General features: G+C 37.1%; 1 protein-coding gene across 50 annotated transcripts in view; it reads left to right on the forward strand.

Moving 5' to 3' along the window:
* The window catches only part of KMT2C (lysine methyltransferase 2C), a 300,852-nt gene that overhangs the window by 195,912 nt on the left and 78,483 nt on the right, over positions 1 to 26,457 (forward strand). For all 50 annotated transcript variants that reach the window (XM_078343416.1, XM_078343417.1, XM_035254316.3 and 47 more), the window contains 8 exons: positions 2,930 to 3,046; positions 9,112 to 9,213; positions 9,402 to 9,506; positions 14,094 to 14,275; positions 14,531 to 14,695; positions 16,020 to 16,129; positions 16,608 to 16,673; positions 17,623 to 17,835. In XM_078343416.1, coding sequence (XP_078199542.1) covers positions 2,930 to 3,046; positions 9,112 to 9,213; positions 9,402 to 9,506; positions 14,094 to 14,275; positions 14,531 to 14,695; positions 16,020 to 16,129; positions 16,608 to 16,673; positions 17,623 to 17,835 — 1,060 coding nt within the window. The remainder of the gene's footprint in view (positions 1 to 2,929; positions 3,047 to 9,111; positions 9,214 to 9,401; positions 9,507 to 14,093; positions 14,276 to 14,530; positions 14,696 to 16,019; positions 16,130 to 16,607; positions 16,674 to 17,622; positions 17,836 to 26,457) is intronic.

Here is a 26,457-nt window from a genome sequence, read left to right on the forward strand (position 1 = left end):
AAAATCAAGTACACGTTTTAATACCTCTTTTTATGGTTAATTCCTTTTGTTGTGATTACTGCTGTTTTTATGAGGAAGAAGTCCTTGACATGTAGACCAAAAGGTAATTAAGGACCTTTTCATTCATGATGTCATAAAACTTTGTTGCTTAGAAAAGAGCGAAAGAAAAACTTCGTTAATTTATTATGTTCTCTTGGAGAAGAAATACCAAAATTGTGGCAGATTTCATTGTCTGTGGTTAATACCTTAAAATGACAGGGCTTCCCCCCCTCCCCCATCACATTGGTTGACGGCTTTGCTAGTCCTTGAAGTAAGTTGGGTAGTAATATGATACATTTTGAAGAGAAAAAGATTATTTGAAAAAGTATTAACCCAAAAGTTAAAGTGCTTTATTGGTTAGAGATGACAGTTTTTTTTTCATCTTCTATATTTAATCTTCTGGAATATGGCTGTTTAGACTAATCAAGGATTTTAAGGAATTCTAGAGAACACTTTATTTTCTTTCATGACTGGAAGAAAAATTTTTTACCTCCCTACCTCCCCCTGGTATCATCTAAAGATATTGAGGTATAAATATTTTAAGAGTCATTTATTTGACAGTTTTGTAACATAGACCAGCAATTTTCACTATTTTTTTTTCCTGGGTCAGCATTTGATGTTGGAGAAAATAAATTGAGAGATTATTATAGTCTTGATTTTTAAGCACTGACTTAATTTTTCAAAAATCTTTTATTTAAAAACGAAACAAACTGGGCCAGACACAGTGGCTTATGCCTGTAATTCCAGCACTTTGTGAGGCTGAGGCCAGCAGATCACTTGAGGTCCAGGAGTTCAAGACCAACCTGGTTGACATGGTGAAACCCTGTCTCTACTAAAAATACAAAACAAAATTAGTCGGGCTTGGTGGCACATGCCTGTAATCCCAGCTACTGGGGAGGCTGAGGCAGGAGAATTGCTTGAACCTGGGAGGCAGAGGTTGCAGTGAGCTGAGATCATGGCATGCATTGCACTCCCGCCCGGGCGAAGAAGTGAGACTTCGTTTCAAAAAACCAAAATAAACAAAAGGAAACTAACTGACCCTATCCATCTCTTGTTCAGAGAAGCCGATGCACCTCTCAGGGTCAGGGAATCTCAAGGAGAGCAGGCTAAGAGAACACAGGAGTGGCAGTTTGAAACTGGGAGCTGGCTATATTTATTATATCCAAGGGGAAAAAACAATTTCTACGTTCCCTTTTGTTCATGTTTATCTATTTTATGCTCACAATATCACCATAAATTTTTGACTTGGAAATCATTCTGCTAAATAGGAATTAAGTTAATATCAAACTATGATAAGGTACATCAGTTGAATTATGACATTATTTAACTTGTTGCAGGGGAAAGATCAAAGTATTTTCCCGATCATCTGGATAATTTTAAATATACGTAAATTGAGGCCAGGCGTGGTGGCTCATACCTGTCATCTCAGCTCTTTGGGAGGCTGAGGCAGGTTGAACACCTGAGGTCGGGAGTTTAAGATCAGCCTGACCAAAATAGAGAAACCCCATTTCTACTAAAAATACAGAATTAGCTGGGCATGGTGGTTCATGCTTGTAGTCCCAGCTACTCTGGAGGCTGAGGCAGGAGAATCACTTGAACCTGGGAGGCGGGGATTGTGGTGAGCTGAGATCACATCATTGCACTCCAGTGTGGGCAACAAGAGCAAAACTCTGTCTCAAAGAAACAAACAAACAAACAAACATACATACATAATTTATCTACTTATGTAGGTCCCAGGTTTTTTCAAGGAGTAATTAATTAGTAAAAACAAGGTAGGGGGTTTGGGAAAACTATACTCTGGTACTTAATGTCTTAAATTATCAGAGAATTTAACGTGTTTTCCCATAGGTTTATTTCTTGTGTTGGGTAAGAAGTCAGATAAATAATTTCCATTTCAGGTATTTATTATTCAGATTATTTAAAACAAAGCTTTCACAAAACCTTTTTTCAGCTTTCCTATAATTCTCGAATAATTTTTCTGGATGGACACTTGGGCTTACTCCTGTCATCCCAGCACTTTGGGAGGCAGAAGCAGAGGAGGATCACTTCAGCCCAGGAGCTGTGGGCTGCAGCGAGCCATCACTACACCATTGCACTCCAGCCTGAATGACAGAGCAGTTCCTGTCTCAAAATTAAAAATAATAACAATAATGAATTTTCCTCTAAATACTATGGTGAATGAGGCAGAAATGTTGAGTTCATAAGAGAACTGTTGAATAGTGAAGGCAACGGACTTAATTTTAATGACACGAAGAACACTGTTATACACTAGCAAAAATGAACTTTTCATGCCGATGTAGTAATACAGAATATGGTTCCAAACCAGGGACACTGGAGTCAGATTTGCTAGCTATGTTACCTTGGACAAGTTACTTAATCTTTTTATTCTTTAGCACACTCATCTAAAATAGGGATAATAAAACAGTAACCACTATGTGGGGTTGTTAAGAGTAAAAAATACTTAGATTAGTACATAGTAAGTACTCAATAGATGTTAGCTATTACTATAATCACTGTGAGACCAGTTAATGAGAGAGTTCTTCCTTATACTTTGTATTGAATACAATTTGTTGCACTTCGAAATGTCTGGTTCACATTGTAGCTGTTGTAGCCACTTAGAATGTAGGAGTGGGAAACAGTAAAATCATGCAAAGCCTTCCTGATAGTGTTCACAGTGACAGGCCCACGGTATAATTCTAAGGTTGTAAGCCTTTTGTATTTAGATTTTTAAGTGTGGAGTAATGTTTTAAAGATACAAATAAGCCAGGTTTTGTAATACTTAGAAAGTGTTTGCGTAACATTAAATAAAATGTTTTATCTCAGTGGCATTTGGATTTAAAAATTCCTTTGGGCTGTCACAAAATGTTGACTTTCCTAATCTGTTACATAGGGCCGTGGGTCTGGATTTCCAGGAAAGCGGAGACCTCGAGGTGCGGGACTGTCGGGGCGAGGTGGCCGAGGCAGGTCAAAGCTGAAAAGTGGAATCGGAGCTGTTGTATTGCCTGGGGTGAGGCTTGCTTCATATATCTTTTCTCTCATCTAAATGTCAATTAATGATGAAAAATCTCACTTGTAGCAAGTTATTGTGATATTAAGAGTCATATAAATAGGCCAGAACGTTTATTTTACTCTGTCTCTACTTTTCTTTTTTTGGACTCTCTTGTTGTTAAGTTTTCTTTATATTTACTTTCTCATCTTTCTCTCTTTTCTTACCTTCCTCTTTGACTCTCTATGCCAACCCTTTCTAAAACGTCAATATGTAATATATACGCTCTAAAAAAATTTTTTTTGAGACACAGTCTTGCTCTGTTGCCAGGCGCCAGGCTGAGTTCAGTGGCACGATCTCAGCTCACTGCAACCTCTGCCTCCTGGGTTCAAGTAGTTCTCCTGCCTCCGCCTCCCAAGTAACTGGGTCTATAGGTGCAAGCCACCATGCCCAGCCAATTTTTATATTTTAGTAGAGACAGGGTTTCACCATGTTGGCCAGGATAGTCTTGATCTCTTGACCTTGTGATCTGCCCGCCTTGGCCTTCCAAAGTGTTGGGATTACAGGCATGAGCCACCACGCCCGGCCTTATTTAAAAAATTTTAAGATTGATAAATATTTGCTTATTGGCATGTTATGAGGCTTTATTTAGATGTGCATTACAAATATGTTTGCTAACTACTGGCAAATATTTTATGTGACAACTTTGCTATTTTATTAAAATCCTGTCTTTTAAATTCTGAAATGTCATGTTAAGTTCAAGAGACAGGTGAAATTGTTCAAGTTTACTACTAAACCAGGAGTAAGGGAGCTTAGATTCTTGTCCTTTTTTTCAAAAAGGAAAAATTTTAAAGCAGGCTTATTGAGGTATAGTTGATATAAGCTATGTTTGACATGTATAATTTCTTAAGTTTTGATATATGTATCCACACCTTGAAAACCATACCACAATCATGATAGTGAATATATTCATCTCCCAAAGTTTCTTTATGCCCCTCTGCAACCCCCCTGCCGTCCATTGTTGTCCCCAAGATTAGTTTGCATTTTCTAGAGTTGTATATAAGTGGAATCATACAGAATTGTACACTTTTTGGACTGATTTTTTTTTTAACACAATTGTTTTGAGATTCTTCTATGCTGCTGCATTTGTTAACAGTGCACTCCTTTTTGTTGCTGATTATTAATAAAACTGTGGATGCACCACGGTTGTAGACCTGTGCACTTTTTAAAAAATATTTTCTGAGACAGGGTCTCATTTTCCAGGCTGGAGTGCAGTGGTGTGATTATAGTTCACTCCAGCTTCGACCTCTCACCCCCGTTTCCCAGGTAGCTGGGACCATAGGTATGCACCACCCCACCCAGCTAATTTTTAAAAATTTTAATGGAGACAATGTCTTGCTATGATGTCCAGGCTGGTCTTGAACTTCTGAGCTCAAGCAGTTCTTCCGCCTTGGCTTCCCAAAGTGATGGGCTTACAGGCATGAGTCATCATCCCTGGCCTGTAGTCTTACATTCTTGTAATGTTTTCATCTGATTTTGATATCAGCATAATTCCAGCTTCATAGAATGAATCAGGAAGGATATTCTCCTCCTCAGTTTTCTGGAAAAGTTGTGTAGTAGTGCAAACGTTTCTTCCTTATATTATACGTGAATTTATTGGTGAAAGCATCTTGGCCTGAAATTTTCTTTGTAGGATGGTGTTTGTTTTCTGTTTTTTTTTTTTTTCTTTTTCTTTTGAGACGGAATTTCACTCTTGTTGCCCAAGCTGCAGGGCCATGGTGCGATTTCAACTCACTGCAACCTCTGCCTCCCAGGTTCAAGTGATTCTCCTGCCTCAGCCTCCTGAGTAGCTGGGATTACAGGAGCCTGTTGCCATGCCCAACTAATTTTTTTTTTTTTTTTTTTTGGTATTTTTAGTAGAGACAGGGTTTCACCATGTTGGCCAGGTTGATCATGAACTCTTGACTAAAGGGGATCCACCTGTCTCAGCCTCCCAAGGTGCTGGCATGAGCCACCTTACCCAGTCTGTAGTGCAGTGGTGTGATCTCCACGCACTGCAATCTTCAACTCCTGGGTTCAAGCGATTCTCCCACCTCAGCCTTCTGAGTAGGTGGGATTACAGGTGCACACCAACATGCCTGGCTAATTTTTGTGTTTTTGGTAGAGATAGGGTTTTGCTATGTTGGCCAGGCTGGTCTGGAACTCCTGGCCTTAGATGATTCATTCGCCTGCCTTGGCCTCCCAAAATGCTGGGATTACAAGGTGAGTCACCACACCCAACCCTGTGGGGTGGATTTTAACAACAAATTTTGTGTCTTTAATAGGTACCTATTTAGGTTATTATTTCCCCTTTCATAAATTTGCATCTTTCAGGAAATTTGTTCATTTTGTCTAACTTGACAAATTAAAGGAATAGAGTTGATAATAATATTTATTATTATTTTAGTTACTGTAGAATCTGTAGTGATGTCACCTTCCTTATTCTTGATACTAATAATTTGTATCTTGCCTTATTTTTTTCCTGATCAGTCTTACTAGAGATGTATCAATTTTATTAATCTTCTTGAGTCAGCCTTTTTTTCATGGACTCTTCTCTGTGTTCTTTTTCCTTTCTGTTTTATTGATTTATATTCTCATCTTTATTTTTTCCTTTCTTCTCAGTTTGAGTTTAATTTGATCTTCATTTGTTGTTTACTCTTATGTGGCCCTGCTTGGAAGGGACACTTGTGAACTTCAGATCAGAGCTTTCTATTCTCCTTGGCTTAGATGTGTGGTCTAGCAAAGTGAAATTTCTATCACCTTCTGGATAGATGACAGTGTTAACTATCCAGGCAACAATAGCATATTTTCTCAAAGATTACCCTTGTCCTCAAGATAGGTTTTATTTTTCTAGCAGTCTAAAGGTCATGAAATAAATTATAAAATAAAAACCATGGGCCCTCAAGCTAGATGATACTATTTTCTTTCTTGCATGGACAATTGTTATTTTAAAATATTTTGTTTTTTCTGCACTTACTATTTAAATATGACTCTCCACTGCCGTTTGAATTGAGGGGACATTGTAGTTTTCTCCTGCAGACTTGTTTCTGTTTTATACTGGGAATATATTGTTTATCACTTTTAGTGAAAGCATTCACTGGTTAAATTTCCTTTCAAAAATAATAATGGATCTTTACAATTTCTTTGAGCTGCTCGGTGTGTAAAATGTATTGAATTTTCTGTTAGTGATTGGGAGGTAAAAATCGATGCTTTATCTGTATTTTAGCCATTTCCATAATTATATATCTCAATAGTCTTCTCACTGCATTACTTTACTTTTAGTAGCCACTTAATTTCTTACTAATGATAATTATTCTGCTTTTGTGAATCATCTTGGATGATTCTCTAAAATCTTAGAAAGCTATTTTGAGGTATGCATATAATACATGAATACATTTTTTCTATTAAAAAAATTGAAGCATTATAGGTAGATCAGAGATTACCATTACTACCTCCTTAGTTTTTTTTTTCCCCCTGTTACCAGTTTGGTATATTTATATATTAGGTTGATCTGTATGAAACTGCCAATATTATTTCTGACCTGATGAAAGCAGCAATTTCTTATGATTCAACCTATTATATGTGCCCGTAGACTATAATGACTTTGCATTTTTTTATATCATAGTGCTATACCTCACATACTATTCTGCAGTTTATTTTTCACTCAACAGTGTCTTTTGATAATTTCTTTCATGGGAGTCCATACAAATTTCTACCTTCCTACTTTTAAAATGTTGCATAACTTCCTAATGTTTGTATTTGCCATTGTTTTACTTATTCCCTAATGAAGAATATTGGCGTTACTAACACTTATAGTCATTAGGGTTCATATGACTGTAAATTGCTCTTATAAAGCATTAGTACTATCCATGAAAACGGCTTTTAAATGTATTTGTATTGAAAAATACTGAGATGTGTTCTAGTTTTCTTTCTCTTTCTTTGTCTTTTTGTTTTTTTTTGAGATAGGGTCTCGCTCTGTCACCCAGGCTGGAGTGCAGTGACGTTGCTCAGTGTAACCTCTGCCTCCCAGGTTCAAGTGATTCTCCTGCCTCAGCCTTATGAGTATCTGAGACTACTGGCGTGTGGTAGCATGCCTGGCTAATATTTGTATTTTTGGGAGAGATGGGGTTTTACCATGTTGCCCAGGCTGGTCTTGAACTTCTGAGCTCAAGTGATCCATCCACCTTAGCCTCCCAAAGTGGTAGATTTATTTTTGAGGCGGAGTTTCACTCTTGTTACCCAGGCTGGAGTGCAGTGGCGCGATCTTGGCCCACCGCAACCTCCGCCTCTTGGGTTCAGGCAATTCTCCCGCCTCAGCCTCCTGAGTAGCTGGGATTACAGGCACACGCCACCATGCCTAGCTAATTTTTTTGTATTTTTAGTAGAGACAGGGTTTTACCATGTTGACCAGGATGGTTTTGATCTCTTGACCTCGTGATCTACCCGCCTTGGCCTCCCAAAGTGCTGGGATTACAGGCTTGAGCCACCGCACCCTGCCAAAGTGGTAGATTTAAAGGCATGAGTCACCTCACCCAGCTGGTTTAATTTTCTTTCAGTTATTCCTCAAGAAAGATAGTTCTTGACCTTGTTTTATGTTTTGACCGTGAACATAACCTGTTATGTTTTAACTCTGTCTTTCGAGGCTTAGGTTGTAAGCTTTGTAAAGAAAGAGGATTGCATTTTATGATTCTGACAGTGCCCTCCTTGTCCTCTTCTGCAACTTCTAATTCAGAGCTGCTTTTTGTTTGTTTCATAATCATTCTAGAAATTATTAACAAGTCAGTGGGTACTTAGTTGATTTAGTCAAATAGAACTAAGTCCAGACTGAACAATAGTAGTGGATGATCATTTGGGTAATAATGAAATTTTGATGTTATTCAAAATAATATTCTAAAATGGTGCTAATAGAAATATAATGAGAACTACATATGCAATTTGAAATTTTCTAGTAGCCACGTTAAAAAGTTACAGTGGGCCAAGGCTGAGGCGGATGGATCACCTGAGGTCAGGAGTTCATGACCAGCCTGTCCAACATGGTGAAACCCCATCTCTACTAAAAATACAGAAAATTAGCTCGGTGTGGTAGCAGACACCTGTAATCCCAGCTACTCGGGAGGCTGAGGTAGGAGAATCACTTGAACCTCGGAGGTGGAGGTTGCAGTGAGCCGAGATCATGCCATTGCTCTCCAGCTGGGCAACGAGAGTGAAACTGTGTCTCAAAAAAAAAAAAGTTACGGTGGGTCAGGCACAATGGCTCACGCTTGTAATCCCAGCACTTTGAGAGGCTAAGGCGGGTGGATCACTTGAGGTCAGGAGTTTGAGACTAGCCTGGCCAATATGGTGAAACTCCATTTCTACTAAAAATACAAAAATTAGCTGGACATGGTGGTGGATGCCTGTCATACCAGCTACTTGGGAGCCCGAGGCAGGGGAATTGTTTGAATCCAGGAGGCAGAGGTTGCATTGAGCTGAGATCACGCCATTATACTCCAGCCTGGGCTACAAGAGTGAAACTCCCTCTCAGAAAAAAAAAGAAAAAGAAAAAATGTTTTAGTGAACAGACAAAATTAATTTTAATACCTTCCATTTCGACCAGTATATCTAAAATATTACTATTTCAACATGTAATATGTAATCATGTGTTGTATTTTATGCTTGCAGGACATCTCAGTTTGGACCAGCTACACTGCAGATCCCAAGTGTGTGTCACTAAAATAGAGTGATAGATTTATGTTTGTGCACACATATATCATCTGTAGTGTCTTGATTGGAATTCTGTGTAATCAAGTCTTAATAAAGACAAGTTTATATTTTCTCATTACTTCTTGGTCTATAGGAATTGTAACTCTAAAGAGAGAATTAGGTGAATTATAAAATGTCATGAGTCTGTTTTATAGTAGTATCTTAGCATTTATAATATTTGGAATTGTTAGTCTAGACCTTAGCAAAAATATATGTTTTGATTATGAATTTTCTGAAGCTTTCCAGTTGAGTGTAAAACAAGTGAAAAATATAACTTCATATTTTGTGTATTTTGCTTTTTATAGGTGTCTACTGCAGACATTTCATCAAATAAGGATGATGAAGAGAACTCTATGCACAATACAGTTGTGTTATTTTCTAGTAGTGACAAGTTCACTTTGAATCAGGTTTGAACTTAACAATTTACTGTCTTCTATGTTGAATTTCTCCTTGTACATTTCTACTTCATCTCATATGCACAGAAGTCATTTAATATTTAGCTAAAGAGCTATATTAAGAAGGTATTTTTAAAATAAAATTTGTAGATTCTTAGCTTAGTCTCCATTTAAAATATGTTCTGTTTTCTTAACTTCAGGATATGTGTGTAGTTTGTGGCAGTTTTGGCCAAGGAGCAGAAGGAAGATTACTTGCCTGTTCTCAGTGTGGTCAGTGTTATCATCCATACTGTGTCAGTATTAAGGTAAACATGATTAAATTGAGTTAACAAAAATGTAATGAATTTTTATTTGATTTCAATAGTAACTTGCAGTTCCCAGTTGTCACAATTAAGTATTATGATTATTATTATACATATGTGACATTATTTAAATACTTTAAATACTGCTTTTAAGGGTTTGGTATCTCAAGAAATTTGCTCCTCTATAAATCTGTGGTCTTCCATTGTACTAATATTCTGCTTTTGTCTTGGAAAAGTAAAACATAAAGATGTATGCATTTAATTTAAAAGACTATAATATTCACAGAGGTTTTAGGTTTAGCTGGTTCATTTTGTCTGTTGATTAAAAAGTTAGAACTGGAGTACGTAGTAAAAAATTATTAGCCCATTCTGTTCTTTCTTACATTCTCTCTCCTCTTTGCGCACTCGTATACTAAAGGACGTTTTCTCCTTATAGCCAAAAGAAACAAAACAAATGTCATATTTAATGTAATGAGTAATGAGTCAACACTGCTTATTTTCAAGCATCTAGGATAGAGGCTTTCCCAGGAACCTTTTAAGTAGTATCAGGTGCTTGGCTTTAAATATGGGCAGGTCTCAATACTTTAGTTCTTTTTTTTTTCTTTTTAAGAACTCAGTTTCAATAAAACTTACATATTTGAATAAAGTGTCATGGCCACTTTATTCAAACCAAGCATGGTGGTATAGCTGTACAGCAGGGGTCTTAAACTATATACTCCACAGGTAATTCTTTTCTAGTACTGCCATACCGTGTAATATAAATACTAACCTTAGTTTCCATGATAGGTTGTGAATCATGAGTGATATTTATACCTTTCTCCTGTGCCCTTCAGACATCACTGTATTATATCATTGATTTACCTAAAATGTCAGTGCAGTAATCAAATTCACATTATCTCCCTCAGAATTCTTTGTTGATAACGTCACTACTATTTCTTTTATGGGGTAATACAGGTTTTTGTGAATTTAGGTCTAAAAGTGAAAAATTGTAACTAATACTACCCAAAATAGAAGACTAGTACAGTTAATTTATGTAGTCTTTTAAAATTAGTTGCTCATGGGAATTTGACTGAAAAAGACACATTCTATAAAGTCAATTAAAAAATAGAATTATGGCCGGGAGTGGTGGCTCAAGCCTGTAATCCCAGCACTTTGGGAGGCCGAGTCGGGTGGATCACGAGGTCAAGAGAGCGAGACCATCCTGGTCAACGTAGTGAAACCCCATCTCTACTAAAAAAAAAAATTAGCTGGGCATGGTGGTGCGTGCCTGTAATCCCAGCTACTTGGGAGGCTGAGGCAGGAGAATTGCCCGAACCCAGGAGCTGGAGGTTGCGGTGAGCCGAGATCACGCCATTGCCCTCCAGCCTGGGTAACAAGAGTGAAACTTCGTCTCGGAAAAAAAAAAAAAAAAAAAAAGATTTATATAGGTACAGAGCATATTTCTTTTTTTCTTTCTACTTTATATTATGTATAAAAGTTGCTGTTACCATTAGATTTTGTTTTTAGAACACTTAATGTTTATGACGTAAGGAAATTAGTAAGATCCCTCTCAAGATAGTAATGTATTTATTTTAACCATCCAACAATTATTGAATTACCATTTTAAGATGAGTTAACTATAACTTTTATAAGTTAAGATCGGGCAGTTAGTGCACTACCAAACACCGAGTTACTGGTCGAGCTAGAATTTCAATTCATGTTTTTAAAAATTATGTGTGGTTTCTTTTATATGATGACACCGTTTTGGACAGTATAGAATACTGCAACTTCATTGATTGAGAAATATAGAAGTATTTAGAAATATACTAGAGATTTTCCAGGCATCAGGGAGGTTAAAAAAAAAAAGAGTAGAAATATACTAGGGATATGCGAATTGGCTCAGCTTGAATTTTTGTTGTGGTAGGCAATTATTTGTGGATAAGTTTGATACCTTTGAAGCTTCTTTTTAAGCTTGCTCGGACAATCCTTCACTCTTAAGGTAGATGTTTTCAAACTTTATGGTTGTAGAACCTTAACACTCTTTAAAATTACTGAGGACCCTATAGTTTTTGTTTATGAGGATTGTAACTATGGACTATTCAGCATTTTAGAAATTAAAACTAGGAACATTTTAGAACACAAGACTACAGAAGCACAACTTGTGCAGTGTCAATGTAATGATGTTATGAGACAACATGTAGCCTCTGTAAAGAACACTGTATAATTGTGAATGAATTGAAATGAAAAAAGCGAATTAAATCCTGGTATTACTTAAACTTGTTTTGACCTTACAGGCCCAATGGGGTTCCCTTGACCACACTTTGGTAGCTGTGATCCTAGCATTAGTTTAACCCAGTACTTAAGACTTGGCATTCTGGGATCTCTACTGAATTCTGCTCTCTGTTCATCATTGTCTTTTTTTTTTTTTTGAGATGCAAACACTAACGTTTCCATTAGATTTGGGTATAAGAAGGTCTTGATAAGCCTGGCTTAAGCAGTTTGAGTGCATGCGGGCATAGAGACCATAGTGTAGTATGTTGAAGAGTGAATATAAACTGAGAACCTTGAGAGTTCGGTTGTAAAAGGGACGACATGTATCTGTGAAGAAAACTTAGTAGGAATGAAGATAAATATTTTTAAAATTCTGCCACTAAATACCTCAGATCTGTCTGCCACTTTTTCTGCAGGTCATTTTTTTTAAGCCAGAGTGAAGCAGACTGGCCCATAGACTAAATCTGGCCCCTTTCCTATGTTTGCAAATAAACTGTTATTTGAATATGGCCATTTTTTTGTTTGCATATACCTGTAGTGGGTTTTGCATTACATTGACAGAATTGTGAAGTTGCAGCAGATCATATGGCCCTCCAAACTTTCTATTTACTCTCTGACCCTATATTGGAAATGTTTGCTGGCTACTGCTCTAAGCCACCCTGATCTTACCCCTAGGCCATTTCTTTCATTTGGGCAAATAATATATTAACTTGGTAATCTAAGATAAATTTTTAAAAATCAATAAGCTAATCAAAATAATAAATATATGTGTTTACAAATCAAACGACATTAAGAGCTTTGTAATAGGCTGGGTGCAGTGCCTCACACCTATAATCTCAGCGCTTTGGGAGGCCAAGGCAGGTGGATCACTTGAGGGCAGGAGTTTGAGCCAGCCTGGCCAACACAGAGAAACCCCATCTCTACTAAAAATACAAAATTTAGCTGGATGTGGTAGCTCATGCCTATAGTCCTAGCTGCTCGGGAGTCTAAGGCAGTTCAGTTAATAAGGTATTGGTTATGATTCAGTAAATGTTTACTGCAGATGTAAATGGTGTACTACGAGTTTCTTTTGTTTTTCATGAAGTTTTTAATAATAAGAAGAAAGTAAAAGTGACTCTCTATTCGTTCTTTGTTTTTGCCTGCTATAGAACTATCATATAAGATTATTTTGTGTAGTGCCATTTTTTTCTGGGAAAAGTCCTACCTTCGTCCTAGACGTTCCCTTTTCCTGCTCTAATATGTGCCGGTAGCTTTTAGGTTTGTTGCTCAGTTCTCATCCTTAAACTTCCCTGGCCTGATGGCCTTTGTTGGATCTGATTTCTAGATCCCAACTCTTCCTTTTCTTTATAATATATCCTCATTCTGTTCCACATATCTCTGACTAACTTTATTGGAAGGAGAATGTGGGAGCTGAATTTTGAGTCTTCCTGTGTCTACAAGGTATTCTGTCTTCACACTCAGTTGCTTGTGTAGCTACGTTGAGAATTGTACTTTGAAAAGTGTTTTCTTGTAGAATTGGAAACTTATACCATTCTAGCATCGAGAGTTGGGAAGTTTGGTGCTATTCTGATAGGCGTTCTTTTGAAAATAACTTTTATTTTCTTCTCTGGTAGTTTTTAGGCTTTCACATATGTCATGATCTCAGTTTTTATTCTGTACCTCGTTACTTGCTGTTTCATTATAATGTGGGCACTTGATTGGTTCTATCTGTAGCCCCTAGTCTTTTGAGATCTTTAAGAAGTTCCACATTCTTAATATTTCATGGTTTGGCTTCCCTGAGGAGTTTCTTAGGAATTTGGAGATTCCCAAATTTTCTACTAGCTTACACCCTTGAGACAGAGGAGTGAATGTGAACTTCAGAATTCCTAGCTTCATAGTCTAAATAGAAATCCTCTAAGATCATAAATGTCGCTAAGAACTCATATTTTACATTAATTTTTTGGATTTTTTTCTATTGATTTTAAGCATGGAAATGTAGATGGAGATTTTGTTGATGGATTTTAAAGTTATGTATCAATAATAGGGAAGCTTACTTGATTTCTTTAAAATCAGGTCACTATATAAATATAGTGGGTATTAAATGGGGACAGCAAAAGGTAATTATGTGGAATTTAGAAGGCATTAAAATAGATGCCACTTTCTATTATTCTGCTTAGTAGGATCCAAAAATTGTGTGTAAACATGCCCAACCCGGTATCGGGCCTTTGAGGTGCTCAATAAATGTTAGCTGCTTGCCTCTTTCCTACTTCTAGGTACTTAAGCACCATATTAATTTATATAGTGTATTTGATTATGTTAGGTTAATGCATAAATCACATGGATTGGTTGTTTCTTTTACAGATCACTAAAGTGGTTCTTAGCAAAGGTTGGAGGTGTCTTGAGTGCACTGTGTGTGAGGCCTGTGGGAAGGCAACTGACCCAGGAAGACTCCTGCTGTGTGATGACTGTGACATAAGTTATCACACCTACTGCCTAGACCCTCCATTACAGACAGTTCCCAAAGGAGGCTGGAAGTGCAAATGGTACTCTAGGATTTGTTTCCCTTGTTAGTCTTTCAAGTTCAGAACTTTCTCATATCACTTTAGTTTTTAAAAATTAGTCACATCTGTTTACTTGAATAATACACATTTGCTATGATAGATGGCACTAATCAGATAAATTTTCACATACACATTAAATCATTTCTCCCATTCTGTTCATATGTAGCTTCCTGAGTTACAGTAACTGAAAACTAAGAAAATAAAATTGAGACTTTTTGGGGGGGATTTGGATTTCAGGTGTGTTTGGTGCAGACACTGTGGAGCAACATCTGCAGGTCTAAGATGTGAATGGCAGAACAATTACACACAGTGTGCTCCTTGTGCAAGCTTATCTTCCTGCCCAGTCTGCTATCGAAACTATAGAGAAGAAGATCTTATTCTGCAATGTAGACAGTGTGATAGGTATTGTGCTGTTTTTTCATCTTTTTAAAGCTTTTCTCTTTGAAATGTAGCAAAAAGAAAATGGAAAATAGCTTTTCCTTGATCATAAGTTTTAGGTACAAAACTTTTTGCCTTGTAGATTTTTAGTCACCTAGAAACTTACAGAAGTGATTTCATGTTTTGAATTCTCAACTCCACACTAAAGATTTTTAATTTGGGGCTTTTTGAGAGTGTAGGAATCCCTTGAAATTAGAGGGAGAATTATTGCCTTTATCTATGCCATTTCCTATGGAAGATTTCTGAATCTTTTAATAGATTTTAAAGAATAACACATTCTGTTTTTCTTAAACTACTTAAAGTTCTAGATACTAGTTGTCTAGATATTAGATACCACCTACTGCCCTCCCTAAGTAATTACTTTTATTTTATTCTTTTTTTGAGATGGAGTTTTGCTCTTGTTGCCCAGGCTGAAATGTAGTGGCGTGATCTTGGCTCACTGCCTCCCGGGTTCAAGCGATTCTCCTGCCTCAGCCTCCTGAGTAGCTGGGATTACAGGCTCGTGCCACCATGCCCAGCTAATTTTTGTATTTTTAGTAGAGACTGGGTTTCACCATGTTGGTCAGGCTGGTCTTGAACTCCTGACTTCAGGTGATCCGCCTGCCCTGGCCTCCCAAAGTACTGGGATTACAGGCATGAGCCATTGTGCCTGGTGCCCACCCTAAGTAATTGTGTGTGAAATTTCAAAATCAAGAATGTTTCCTTGCTGTCATTGGTATGTCATTTTACGTATTGTTGTACTCTGTTAGAAGTCAAGCAGTGAACATATATTATTATTAATAGTATTAGTTCATCAGTAGTAGAGTGTTCCTGGGACTCTGCCTACAAACTCTTTGTTCCAAGGCAAGACAACCTTTTAGCTTTATTTCCCAATTACTATTCAGCATTGCTTTACATGAGATATGTTTACTTCAAATTAGATGCATTGCATGGAGCACATATAGGCTAGCACTGCCATTTGCAGTTTTCTGAATACCTTTCTGTTTGCCCTAACTAGATTCCTTGCTGTCTTTGAAATATTTAATATATGATAAAATAATGAACTTTCTTATGTACTGTGCTTTGCTTCCTCTCTAATAGTTGTTCTCATTCCCTTTTTTTTTTTATTAGCTCTATGTAAGGTTTTCTGTTAATAGGGTTAGTTAGGAGAAAAGGGCAAGGTAGGAGGAGCGTATGGGGCTTAGGGTTTAAAAGTTTGAAGACTGTCAGTTAGTGTTAACGTTTTAAAAGGTAGCAGTTCTCAGTATATTCCATTTTCTTAAAAAATGTACAAATATGGTCTTTTTAGATGGATGCATGCAGTTTGTCAAAACTTAAATACTGAGGAAGAAGTGGAAAATGTAGCAGACATTGGTTTTGATTGTAGCATGTGCAGACCCTATATGCCTGCGTCTAATGGTAAGAGAATAATTTAAACTCTGAGTCTGCACTCTTGTACAACTCACTTGCACCTTATTGTCCATAACCAATGAATTAACTTAGTTCTACTCTGTTTTGTCATTGTAAAACTTCAAGTAATTTATGAAAAATATTTTTTGTTATACATGACTTCTTATGACAACTTTTAAGAAAACAATTTACATGAAACTATAAAATATACTTTAGATGTAAACTATAATTTTGCTTCCAAGGAACATGATCTTGTAGTTATTGGCAATATGTCAAAATCCAGTATGTTGATTCTTAGCCAGTTTTCCCTTCCTGACATATTTCCTTCACCACTTCTTGTTTGTTGTTGCTTTAAAAACCACTTTTAACTCTAGTGTTCAAGTATTTATTTTAAAAAAGTGAGTATAGAAACAAATTTTAATCATATATAAGTATTTAAATATACCTTTTCTGAAAAAAATTACCTGGATTTTTTTTTTCGTTTCAGTGCCTTCCTCAGACTGCTGTGAATCTTCTCTTGTAGCACAAATTGTCACAAAAGTAAAAGAGCTAGGTAAAATTTGAAATGCTTTACTTAATTTAATTAAATTTACTTTGCTTAATTTTTACATAAGTGGCTTACCACATGTGAAACCTGCTTCAATCATATGGGTGTTCTATCCAAATTCTTTAATGGTGGTAATCATTTCCGTAATGATATATAAAATGTCATCCAGCTTTATTGGGGCAGTATTCATATAGATTTCTGCAAGTTGGCAACAAAAATAACAGCTCTTAGAATGACTGTTAATGCCATACTTGCTTGGGTTTCATATATTACTGTGCTTAATTGTCAACAGAAAATAAGGCCTAGTTAGCAAACAGATTTCTTTTAGAATTAATTCAGTCTCTCAATTTTTAAAATAATAAATCATTCTAGAATGGTGATTAATATGATGATACTCTTATTAAACAATCATTCTTTTGAATACTTGTATTTAATAGCATCTGATGCATAAACATTTGGATAGTACAGTAATTGTTCTAAGGAACAACAGTTATGTACATTTAAAATTAAATCCACAGGATTTGTACTTATTTGTTATCTCTCCCTATTATGTTGATACTCTGGTTTTTCCACATGAGCTTCTGGAGTATTCTCTCTTCTATGTAAATTGATCCCTATCTTTTGGTCTTTTCTAGGAAAAGGCCCATAGTGGATTAGCCTAGCATTGCATTTAGTTGCAGTGCTCTCTTTCTAACTCTTTTTATTGGGACATGAAAATAGAAATACCAGGAAGACCATTTTTAAAAAATATGCAGCCTTTCTGCCTATAATCCAAGGAAGTTGTTTGACCCGTTGTTATTGGGTATCATAAAATAATTATTCGTGCATTTCATAGATATATAATTACTTTCTATAACTACAGTCACATTCCCTTGACATAGGTATTTTGGAACAGTAATCAGTCAAATTTAAAATGAAAGTTTAAATTTGTATTCTTGGGATTTTGTAATTTTAGACCCACCCAAGACTTATACCCAGGATGGTGTGTGTTTGACTGAATCAGGGATGACTCAGTTACAGAGCCTCACAGTTACAGTTCCAAGAAGAAAACGGTCAAAACCAAAATTGAAATTGAAGATTATAAATCAGAATAGCGTGGCCGTCCTTCAGACCCCTCCAGACATCCAATCAGAGCATTCAAGGGATGGTGAAATGGATGATAGTCGAGGTAATACTAATTTATTTTCCATGAAATATGTGTGCAAGAATTAAAGCATATAAAGTAACTTTTGAAATATGTATATGATTTACAAAAGGGTAAATCATACTGAGTTAGATAACCCCTGATGTGACCCTTGCCGTTTCCAAATGAGTGATCTTCTTAGACCTTCCCTTTTCAGATTCTCTTTCTTTTAAAACAGACCTACCTTGCCAAAATCTCAGGGAGCACCATATCTTTGAAGATCACAGGTGGGGAAATAGAGGGCTTGACTTTAGTTTACTAGATAACAACATAAACCTTCTCAGACACTGTGAGCTTGGGTCATACCATGTTTAAGATACGGTAGAACTTGATGCATACATTCTAGAAATGGAGAAACTGTCATTTACTATTACTTCAGGTACAAATTTATATTCAGTGTGCATCATAATCTATTGGTTTATAAACAATTTCTTGATCAAAGTAAGATTTTTTTAGCTGAATTCTTTTTTTTTTTTTTTTGGGTGAGGGGGTGGGGAGACAGGGTCTCACTTTGTTGCCCAGGTTAGAGTGCAGTGGTACCATCTTGGCTCACTACAACCTCTAGCTCCTTGGCTCAAACGATCCTCCTACCTCAGCCTGCTAAGTAGCTGGGGCCACAAGTTCAGGCTACCATGCCCAGCTATTTTTATATTTTTTTGTAGAGATGGGGTTTCACTGTGTTGCCCAGACTGGTCTTGAACTCCTAGGCTCAAGGAATCTACTCTCCTCAGCCTGCTGAATTCTTGAGATAGCAAAATATTTTATAGTAATTTAACATTCAATATGAGTTAAAGAGGATTACTATAGGTTTGCTCATTTTGGGGGTGGTTATTTTCAACTGATTTAGAAATGAAGTAATACTTATTTTAGTCCCATTATGTTTTAATTTAATGGGCTCTTGTTTTATTTTGTTTTTTAAAGGGGTAGTGTCTTGTTACTTTTTCCAGACTGGTTTCCAGTTCCTGGGCTCAAGTGATCCTCCTGCCTCAGCCTCTCAAGTAGCTGGTACTATAGGCATGTGCCACCACAGCTGATGTTGAGACAATAGAATTTATTGAATAACTACTGTATGTCAGATGTTGGAAATTTTATCAGTGTACAAAGCAGGTAGAATTCTCTGCATATAGAGTTTTTATTTAATGTTAGGTAACAAAATTCTGATGAAAAAAACCCCATAAATCAGTTAATTATAGTATGTTTGGCAAGTCCCATGGTAAAAATAAGATTTGATTAAGAGGAATTGTCTGGCCGGGTGAGGTAGCTCACACCTGTAATCTCAGCACTTTGGGAGGCTGAGGTAGGTAGGTAGATCACTTGAGGTCAGGAGTTAGAGACCAGCCTGGCCAACATGGTGAAACCCTGTCTCTGCTAAAAATACAAAAAGTAGCTGGGCGCGGTGGTAGGTGCCTGTAATCCCAGCTACTCAGGAGGCTGAGGCAGGAGAATTGCTTGAAACTGGGAGGCAGAGGTTGCAGTGAGCCAAGATTGCGCAACTGCACTCCAGCCTGGGTGACAGAGCAAGACTCTGTTTCCAGAAACAAGGAAGTACAGACCGGTGTTTAGGATATGAATGGAAAGCAGTGTTTGAGCACAGACTTTAAAGAGGTGAGTGAGTGAGCTACTTGATTACCAGAGAGAAGAGCATCCCAAACAGTGAGGAAGCCAGTGCAAATGCCCTGGGTGAGAGTGTGCTGAGCATGTTTGAAAAGTGTTGTGGAGAACAGCAGAGTGAGCAGAGGAGCCAGTCAGAAGGTGAGAAGATTAGAAATGTGAGGACAAGGAGGGTGGCTCAGCGTATTGCCCAGAACCATAAGGTGATGTGTCAGTTGCTCGAAACCATAGGTGATGTGTCAGTAATTTGTGCTTTATAGTAGTGGAATGGGAGGCCACTGAATGTTTCTGAAAAGAAGAGTACCATGATCTTATTTATATTTTAGAGGAACACTCTCCTGTGATATAAATGGATAATTGGGTGCAAGAGTTATGGCAGGTAGATCAGTTAGGAACAGTGGTCCAAGTGAGACAGTTGTGACTTTGAAAAGATATGTCTTTTGTGTGTTCTTGATAATTTTTGTTTTGTGGTAGTGTGTTTTGGGTCTATGTTCTAGGAGAAAAGCTTTCTTATGCTTGTTTATAACTGATTTTCAGATACCATTAAACAGAGAATTTGATTTGAGGGCTTGGAGTTTGTGAAGAAATAGTCCATATACTTAGGAGGAATTGATCAGATCAGCATTATTCAGAGTATACTGACGAATTTCCATTTCTGAGGATGTTAAAAAATGTCTGAAAAAGGTTTCCATAGTTTCTTAAATTTGGAAAGTATTCCATTTCACAAAATACGAAAGGTTTGTTGATAATAGTACGCGTTGTTTTCCAAATTACGAGATTGTAATACCTTTTAAAAATAGCACAAAAGACCTTGAAGGGTTTCCTTGTGACTACCATTTGTAAAATAATACTGAGAAACAGGTGATAGGTTTCGGTTTCATATTCTCTCATTGACTCAGGGTAAAAGAAAATCAGTTCAAAAATTATCCTTGCTTCTTTTTTAAATTTACATGATAAAATAGCCTTTCTCAATTTACTGAATTTGCCCTTATTTTTGCTGAATATGAGAAACGATGATTGTTTAGTGTGTTAGATGCTGAAAATGCTAAGATAATTTTAGAATTTGTGGAATTAAATATACAGTATTTTCCTGAATTTGTCCTGTTTTTTACTTTCTCTCTCTTTTTTCGTTTTGAGACAGAGTGTTGCTCTGTTGCCCAGGTTGGAGTGTAGTGGTGTGATTTTGGCTTACTTCACCTCCACCTCCAGGTTCTAGTGATTCTCATGCCTCAGCCTCCTGAGTAGCTGGAATTATAGGCGTGCACCAGCACACCCAACTAATTTTTATATTTTTAGTAGAGATGGAGTTTCACCGTGTTGGCAAGGCTGGTCTTGAATTGCTTACCTCAAGTGATCTGCCCATCTTGGTCTCCCAAAGTGCTGGGTTTGCAGGCATTAGCCACTGCACCCAGCTCCTTATTTTTATTGAATATGAAGAAAGGTGACTGTTTAGTGTATTGGATGTTCAAAATGCTAAGACAATTTTAAAATTTAAGGAGTAGAATATACAGTATTTTCGTGGCTAGTCAGTCCCTTGTGTTCATTTACATGCCAGGATCTCAAATCCTTTGTGGAAAGAAAGGTACATTCCTAGGGATAAAATAAATGCATATTACTTGGACAGCGTTTTTGCTTTCTGCTGTTTGCTAAATAAAAATCCTTTTTCCGGCCGGACGCGGTGGCTCTCGCCTGTAATCCCAGCACTTTGGGAGGCCGAGGCGGGTGGATCATGAGGTCAAGAAATCAAGACCATCCTGGCCAACATAGTGAAACCCCGTCTCTACTAAAATATAAAAAAAAAAATTAGCTGGGTGTGGTGGCGTGCCTCTGTAGTCCCAGCTGCTTGGGAGGCGAGGCAGGAGAATTGCTTGAACCCGGGAGGCGGAGGTTGCAGTGAGCAGAGATGGCGCCACTGCACTCCACCCTGGTTCCTGGCGACAGAACCAGACTCTGTCTCAAAAAAAAAAAAAAAAAAATCCTTTTTCCAAATTTAGTATTGCTCCACGTTGCCATATTAAAAGTGTTTTAGATTACTATATTATACTGAAACTACACACACACACACACACACACACACACACACACACTCTCCCCTAAAATAAGTTTTATGGTATTTAATATGCCTGTACAGGAGAAAAAATAGGAAAAGCTACAGTCATCCTAAGTTCTTACTGCATTATACTGAGATTTCTAATAAAGCTGCCCTTTTCTGGGTGCTTTGTATTAAACCTAAGTTTTTTGTGATTTAGACTATTTAACATGTTTTGATAATGTCTTGGTACTCTTGGGAAGGCATTATTCAGTAGTGGGCAATGTTGAACCCTATTCTGGATGTTTTTAGGCAAAAAAAAAATTTTTTTTTTTTTGAGAGGGAGTTTCGCTCTTGTTACCCAGGCTGGAGTGCAATGGCGCGATCTCGGCTCACTGCAACCTCCGCCTCCTGGGTTCAGGCGATTCTCCTGCCTCAGCCTCCCGAGTAGCTGGGATTACAGGCACGCGCCACCATGCCCAGCTAATTTTTTTTTTTTTTTGTATTTTTAGTAGAGATGGGGTTTCACCATGTTGACCAGTATGGTCTCGATATCTTGACTTTGTGATCCACCCGCCTCAACCTCCCAAAGCTGGGATTACAGGCTTGAGCCACTGCGCTAGGCAAATTTTTTAACTTCTTTAATGCTTAGTGTTCTCATTTAAAGTAGGTGAACCAGGGTGAGCCTATAGGATAGTCTTGCTGATGAGGTGCAAGGATACATGCAAGGCACTGAGCTCTGGCTCTTCCTACAGAGAGAGTGCTCAGTAACCGTGAGCTATTAGAATATAAGTGCTCAACCAGTGCCTCAGCAGTTGTGTTCTGTGTCTGACAGAATTGACCAGACGTCCACACTTGTCTTTACGTGTGAATTTAGTTCCTTTTGAGTTAGTAAGAAATTGTGCCTGTGTTTGAGTAATTGAACTTTTAGGATGGGGGATCGTCTGCCACAGTTATTCTCCGAACTTAATGTTTCCGTGCCTTTTTCTTCATTTTGGAAGTTATGGAAAAATTATAATAAAAGTATACAAATGTTTTCCTCTGTATTATAGCATATCTGTCAGTTTCCCTTATTAAAAAGTATAGTACATTAGGGAGTGACTTGATGAATTAAAATTTAAGGTTGAAAGGTAGTATTGACTATAAGTGATTCTGAGCTGTGCAGTTTTCAGCTTGAGGTTGTCAGAATGTAATATTGCATGTTATATTACACACATCTACAGAATACAAACTGCGATTGATGCTCCTGGAGTATTGCAGTAATACCTTTTTGTTTGTATTGGTTTTTAACTCTTCTAATAAGCACTTCATACATCATCATTTTGGTGTTTCAGAAACAAATTCCTTATGCAACAAAAGCATATTTCTTTATCATTTACCTACTGGGATCTAGAAACCCTGTTAGTGCAAGAAAAAAAAAAAATCTCAAATCTCAAGAAAGTAAAAACAGTGTGTGTCTCAAGAATGGAAACACAGCACACTTCCTCTCAGTTGGTGGCCCCAGATAGACCATCACAATGTATGGGGAGGTGTGGAAATGGGACTGCTGCGTTGAGGCTCCAGTAGGCCAGGAGGTAGGGCAGACTAAGTGGAGGAAGGGCACTGGCATTTATTAACTGTTGGAGAGTGGGAAGACTGAGGTAAACTATCCACCTGGTGAAGGTGGCTGCTTTCTTGAGGTCACTTCCTGTACTGTTAATTCCCTCAACTTTAAAAATTTGATTTTTAGGCAAGTTATACATTCAAATGATTGAAAATTGGAAAAGAATGAAAAGACAGAGAAGTCTCTCCCTTTCCCCTGCCTTCATGCCCCTAGTTTACATCTCCAGAAACCTCCAGAGGTTTCTTGTATAATCTTCCAGATGTGTTTTATGTAGGTACAAGGAAATATGTGTGTATATATATGTATTTTTATTCCTTTTGTCTTACTATTTTTTACTGTTCTTCATTCTTCTATGGCTGCAAATTTTCCTTTGTATTGCTGTAAGCAACTTAATATACCAGTTCTTTCCTCTGTTGATAGGCCTTTGGGTTTCTTTCAGTCTTTTGCTGTGAATAGTACAGTGAATCACTTGGTATATTTATAATGTATGTAGTCACCTACAAAGGTAAATTTCGTGCTCAATCCAAAGTCACATGCATTTGAAACTGTTTTTGGCAGATAGGAGATAGGGTTTTTTTTTTGTTTTGTTCTCATTTATTTTTGTTATACATATCTGAGGTATACAACATGCTTTGTATACATACTAAAATGGTTACTATGGTCAAATAAATGTCTGTATCTTCCACCTTCAGTAGTTACTGTCAGTGTGTGCACCTAAAATCTACTGTTTCAGCAAATTTTCAGTACACAATATTATTAATTTTGGTTCTCATACTGTATAATAATTTGATCTCTAGAATTATTCATCTTACCTAACTGCAGGTTTGTGCCCTCCCATCCCACCCATCCCCCACCCCCACACTTGATAACCACCATCTACTCTCTGTGTATTCAGCTTCTCTCCTCGCTGCCTCTCATTCTGCTTATAAGTGAGATCATACAGCCTTTTTCTGTGTCTGGCTTACTTTACTTAGCATAATTTCCTCCAGTTTCATTCATGTTATCACAAATGGCACTATCTCTTCTTTTAAGGGTAACTGTTCCATTGTGTAGTCCTCAGTGTCAACACAGAACAAAAAAGTATGACAAAACCAATTTTTTTTCATCGCATTATACCAAAATTACATTGAAGGAAACTGTGTTACTTGAGGACCTCCTGTATGTTCATTTAACTTAAAGTCTTGGTTCCCAAGAACCTATTGATGACATTAAGGGAGGACTTGTATATTTATATGCACACACCACAGTTTCTTTATTCATCTGTCCTTGAATAGATAGATAAGTGAATTCCCCATTAGGACACTTAGTTTGTTTTCATATCTTGGCCACTGTAAGTAACGCTGTCCTGAATGTGGGAGTGCTGATGTCTCTGTGGGGTGCTGATTCTATTACCTTTAAATATATGCCCAACAGAGAGATTGCTGGATCTTACGGCAGTTGTATTTTTTTTTTTTTTTAAGGAACCTCTATACTGTTTTCAGTAATGGCTATACTAATTTACATTCCTATCAATAGTATACAAAGGTTCTGTTCTCTACACATCCTCACCAACACTTAAGTTTTTGCTTTTTGATGATAGTCTTTCTAAGAAACATGAGATGATACCTATTGTGGTTTTCATTTTCATTTGCCTGATGATTATGATGTTGAGCATCTTTTCATATATGTTTTGACCATCTGTGTGGATTTGGAGAAATAGCTCTTCAGGTCCTTCGCCCATTTTAAAATACAGTTATTTGGGGGTTTTTTTTGCTACTGAGTTATGTGAGTTCCTTATATGTTTTGGATTTTAACCCCTTATCAGATGTGTGGTTTACCCTGTTGTTTCTTTTCTTTGCAGAAGCTTATTCATTTGGTGTAGTCCCACTTGCTTATTTTTGCTTTTGCCACCTGAGCTTTTGGTATGATATATAAAAAATTATTGTCAAGGACAGTATCAAAGAGTTTTTTTCCTATGTGTCCTTCTAGGAGCTTTATGGTTTCAAGTCTTAGATATGTAATACAATTTGAGTTGCTTTTTGTGTATGATGTGTAAGATAGGCGTCGAGTCCAGTTTCATTTTTTTGCTTATAGATACCTGGTTTTCCTAGTCCTACTGCCTCCTTGCCTTGTACCAGATATTGAAGAAAAGCTTTCAGTCTTTCCCTATAGGTTTGTTTTTGCATAGATAATACCTGTGCATGTTTTAAGAAATACAAAGGTCTTAAAAGAGTGTTAAATTAGTCTTCGGCCATCCCTTCCTTGGAAAGAACCACCGTTTTCTTATAACCTTCCAGAGATTATTTATCTATATACGTGTGTGTGTGTATGGAAGAATTTCTTGTATTTGGGTGATACGGTCTTTTTCTTTATTGCAGCCTATGGGAATCAGAAGGCCCTTGTGAAGATGTTGGTTAGAAGACACTTGAGCCTTCAGTGATACCACTTGTGTTAGGGCAGTGTATGTGCTACTTTATGCCATTTGTCTCAACATGTGTGATTACTAGTGTCACTACGAACCTCATCAATAAAAGTGCTTTCTTGGTTTTCACTGTCCTTGTCTGCATTCTTTCAGGTGAAAGGTGGTCTTTGTACTAGATCTAGTGCTGTGTTTGGCTACAAATTATTACATATATTAATTTGGGGATCTCTTTTTCATCATCCTGGAGATCATCTTCTCCTCTCCCCTGTGTTGCATGTGTTTTCTGCAATTTCATGAATTTCTCTTATTTCTTTCCTCAATTTGGGTAAAACGTATCTTCCATAGCTCCCTGACAGAGAACGCGTGGAAGGTAAGTTTGGGGCATTATATACTTCTGAAAATGTCTTTATTTTACCTTCCTACCTGACTGATCTTTTTCAGGTTGGAAACATATTTTCATTTAGTATTTTTAGTTAATTGTTCATTGTCTTTTAGTTTCTAGTATATGAAGAACTTGATCCTTTCTATGTGACCTCTGTTTTTTTTGGAAGCTCTTAGGATTTTAGGAAATTTTTTGTCCTCAGTGTTCTGAAATTTCATGAGGATATGTCTGTTTTTGTCTATTTTGGGTTTAAAAAAATCTGTTTTTTCAGGCACTGAGTGGTCTCTTTCAGTCTGCCATCTTGCATCATCAATGGTAGGAAATGTTGTTGAATTATATTATTGATAACAATTTTTTTTTCCAGAATTCTGCTTTTCAGACTTTAAACACACTCAGTTTTTCTCTGCTTCTTTCCAATTCATGTCCTGATTTTATTTTCCTCTACTGAGGTTTTTTACTTTAGTTATTTCGATGATTTCAAGAGCTCTCTTTCCTCCCTTTGAATTTTTTTTTTTTGTAGCATCCTATTTCTGCCTCATGGGTGTCTTATATTATTCCTCAAAGGATTTTAATCTTCTTTA

Source organism: Callithrix jacchus, chromosome 11 (genome assembly GCF_049354715.1).
Source record: "Callithrix jacchus isolate 240 chromosome 11, calJac240_pri, whole genome shotgun sequence".
NCBI classification, from domain to species: Eukaryota; Metazoa; Chordata; class Mammalia; order Primates; family Cebidae; genus Callithrix; species Callithrix jacchus.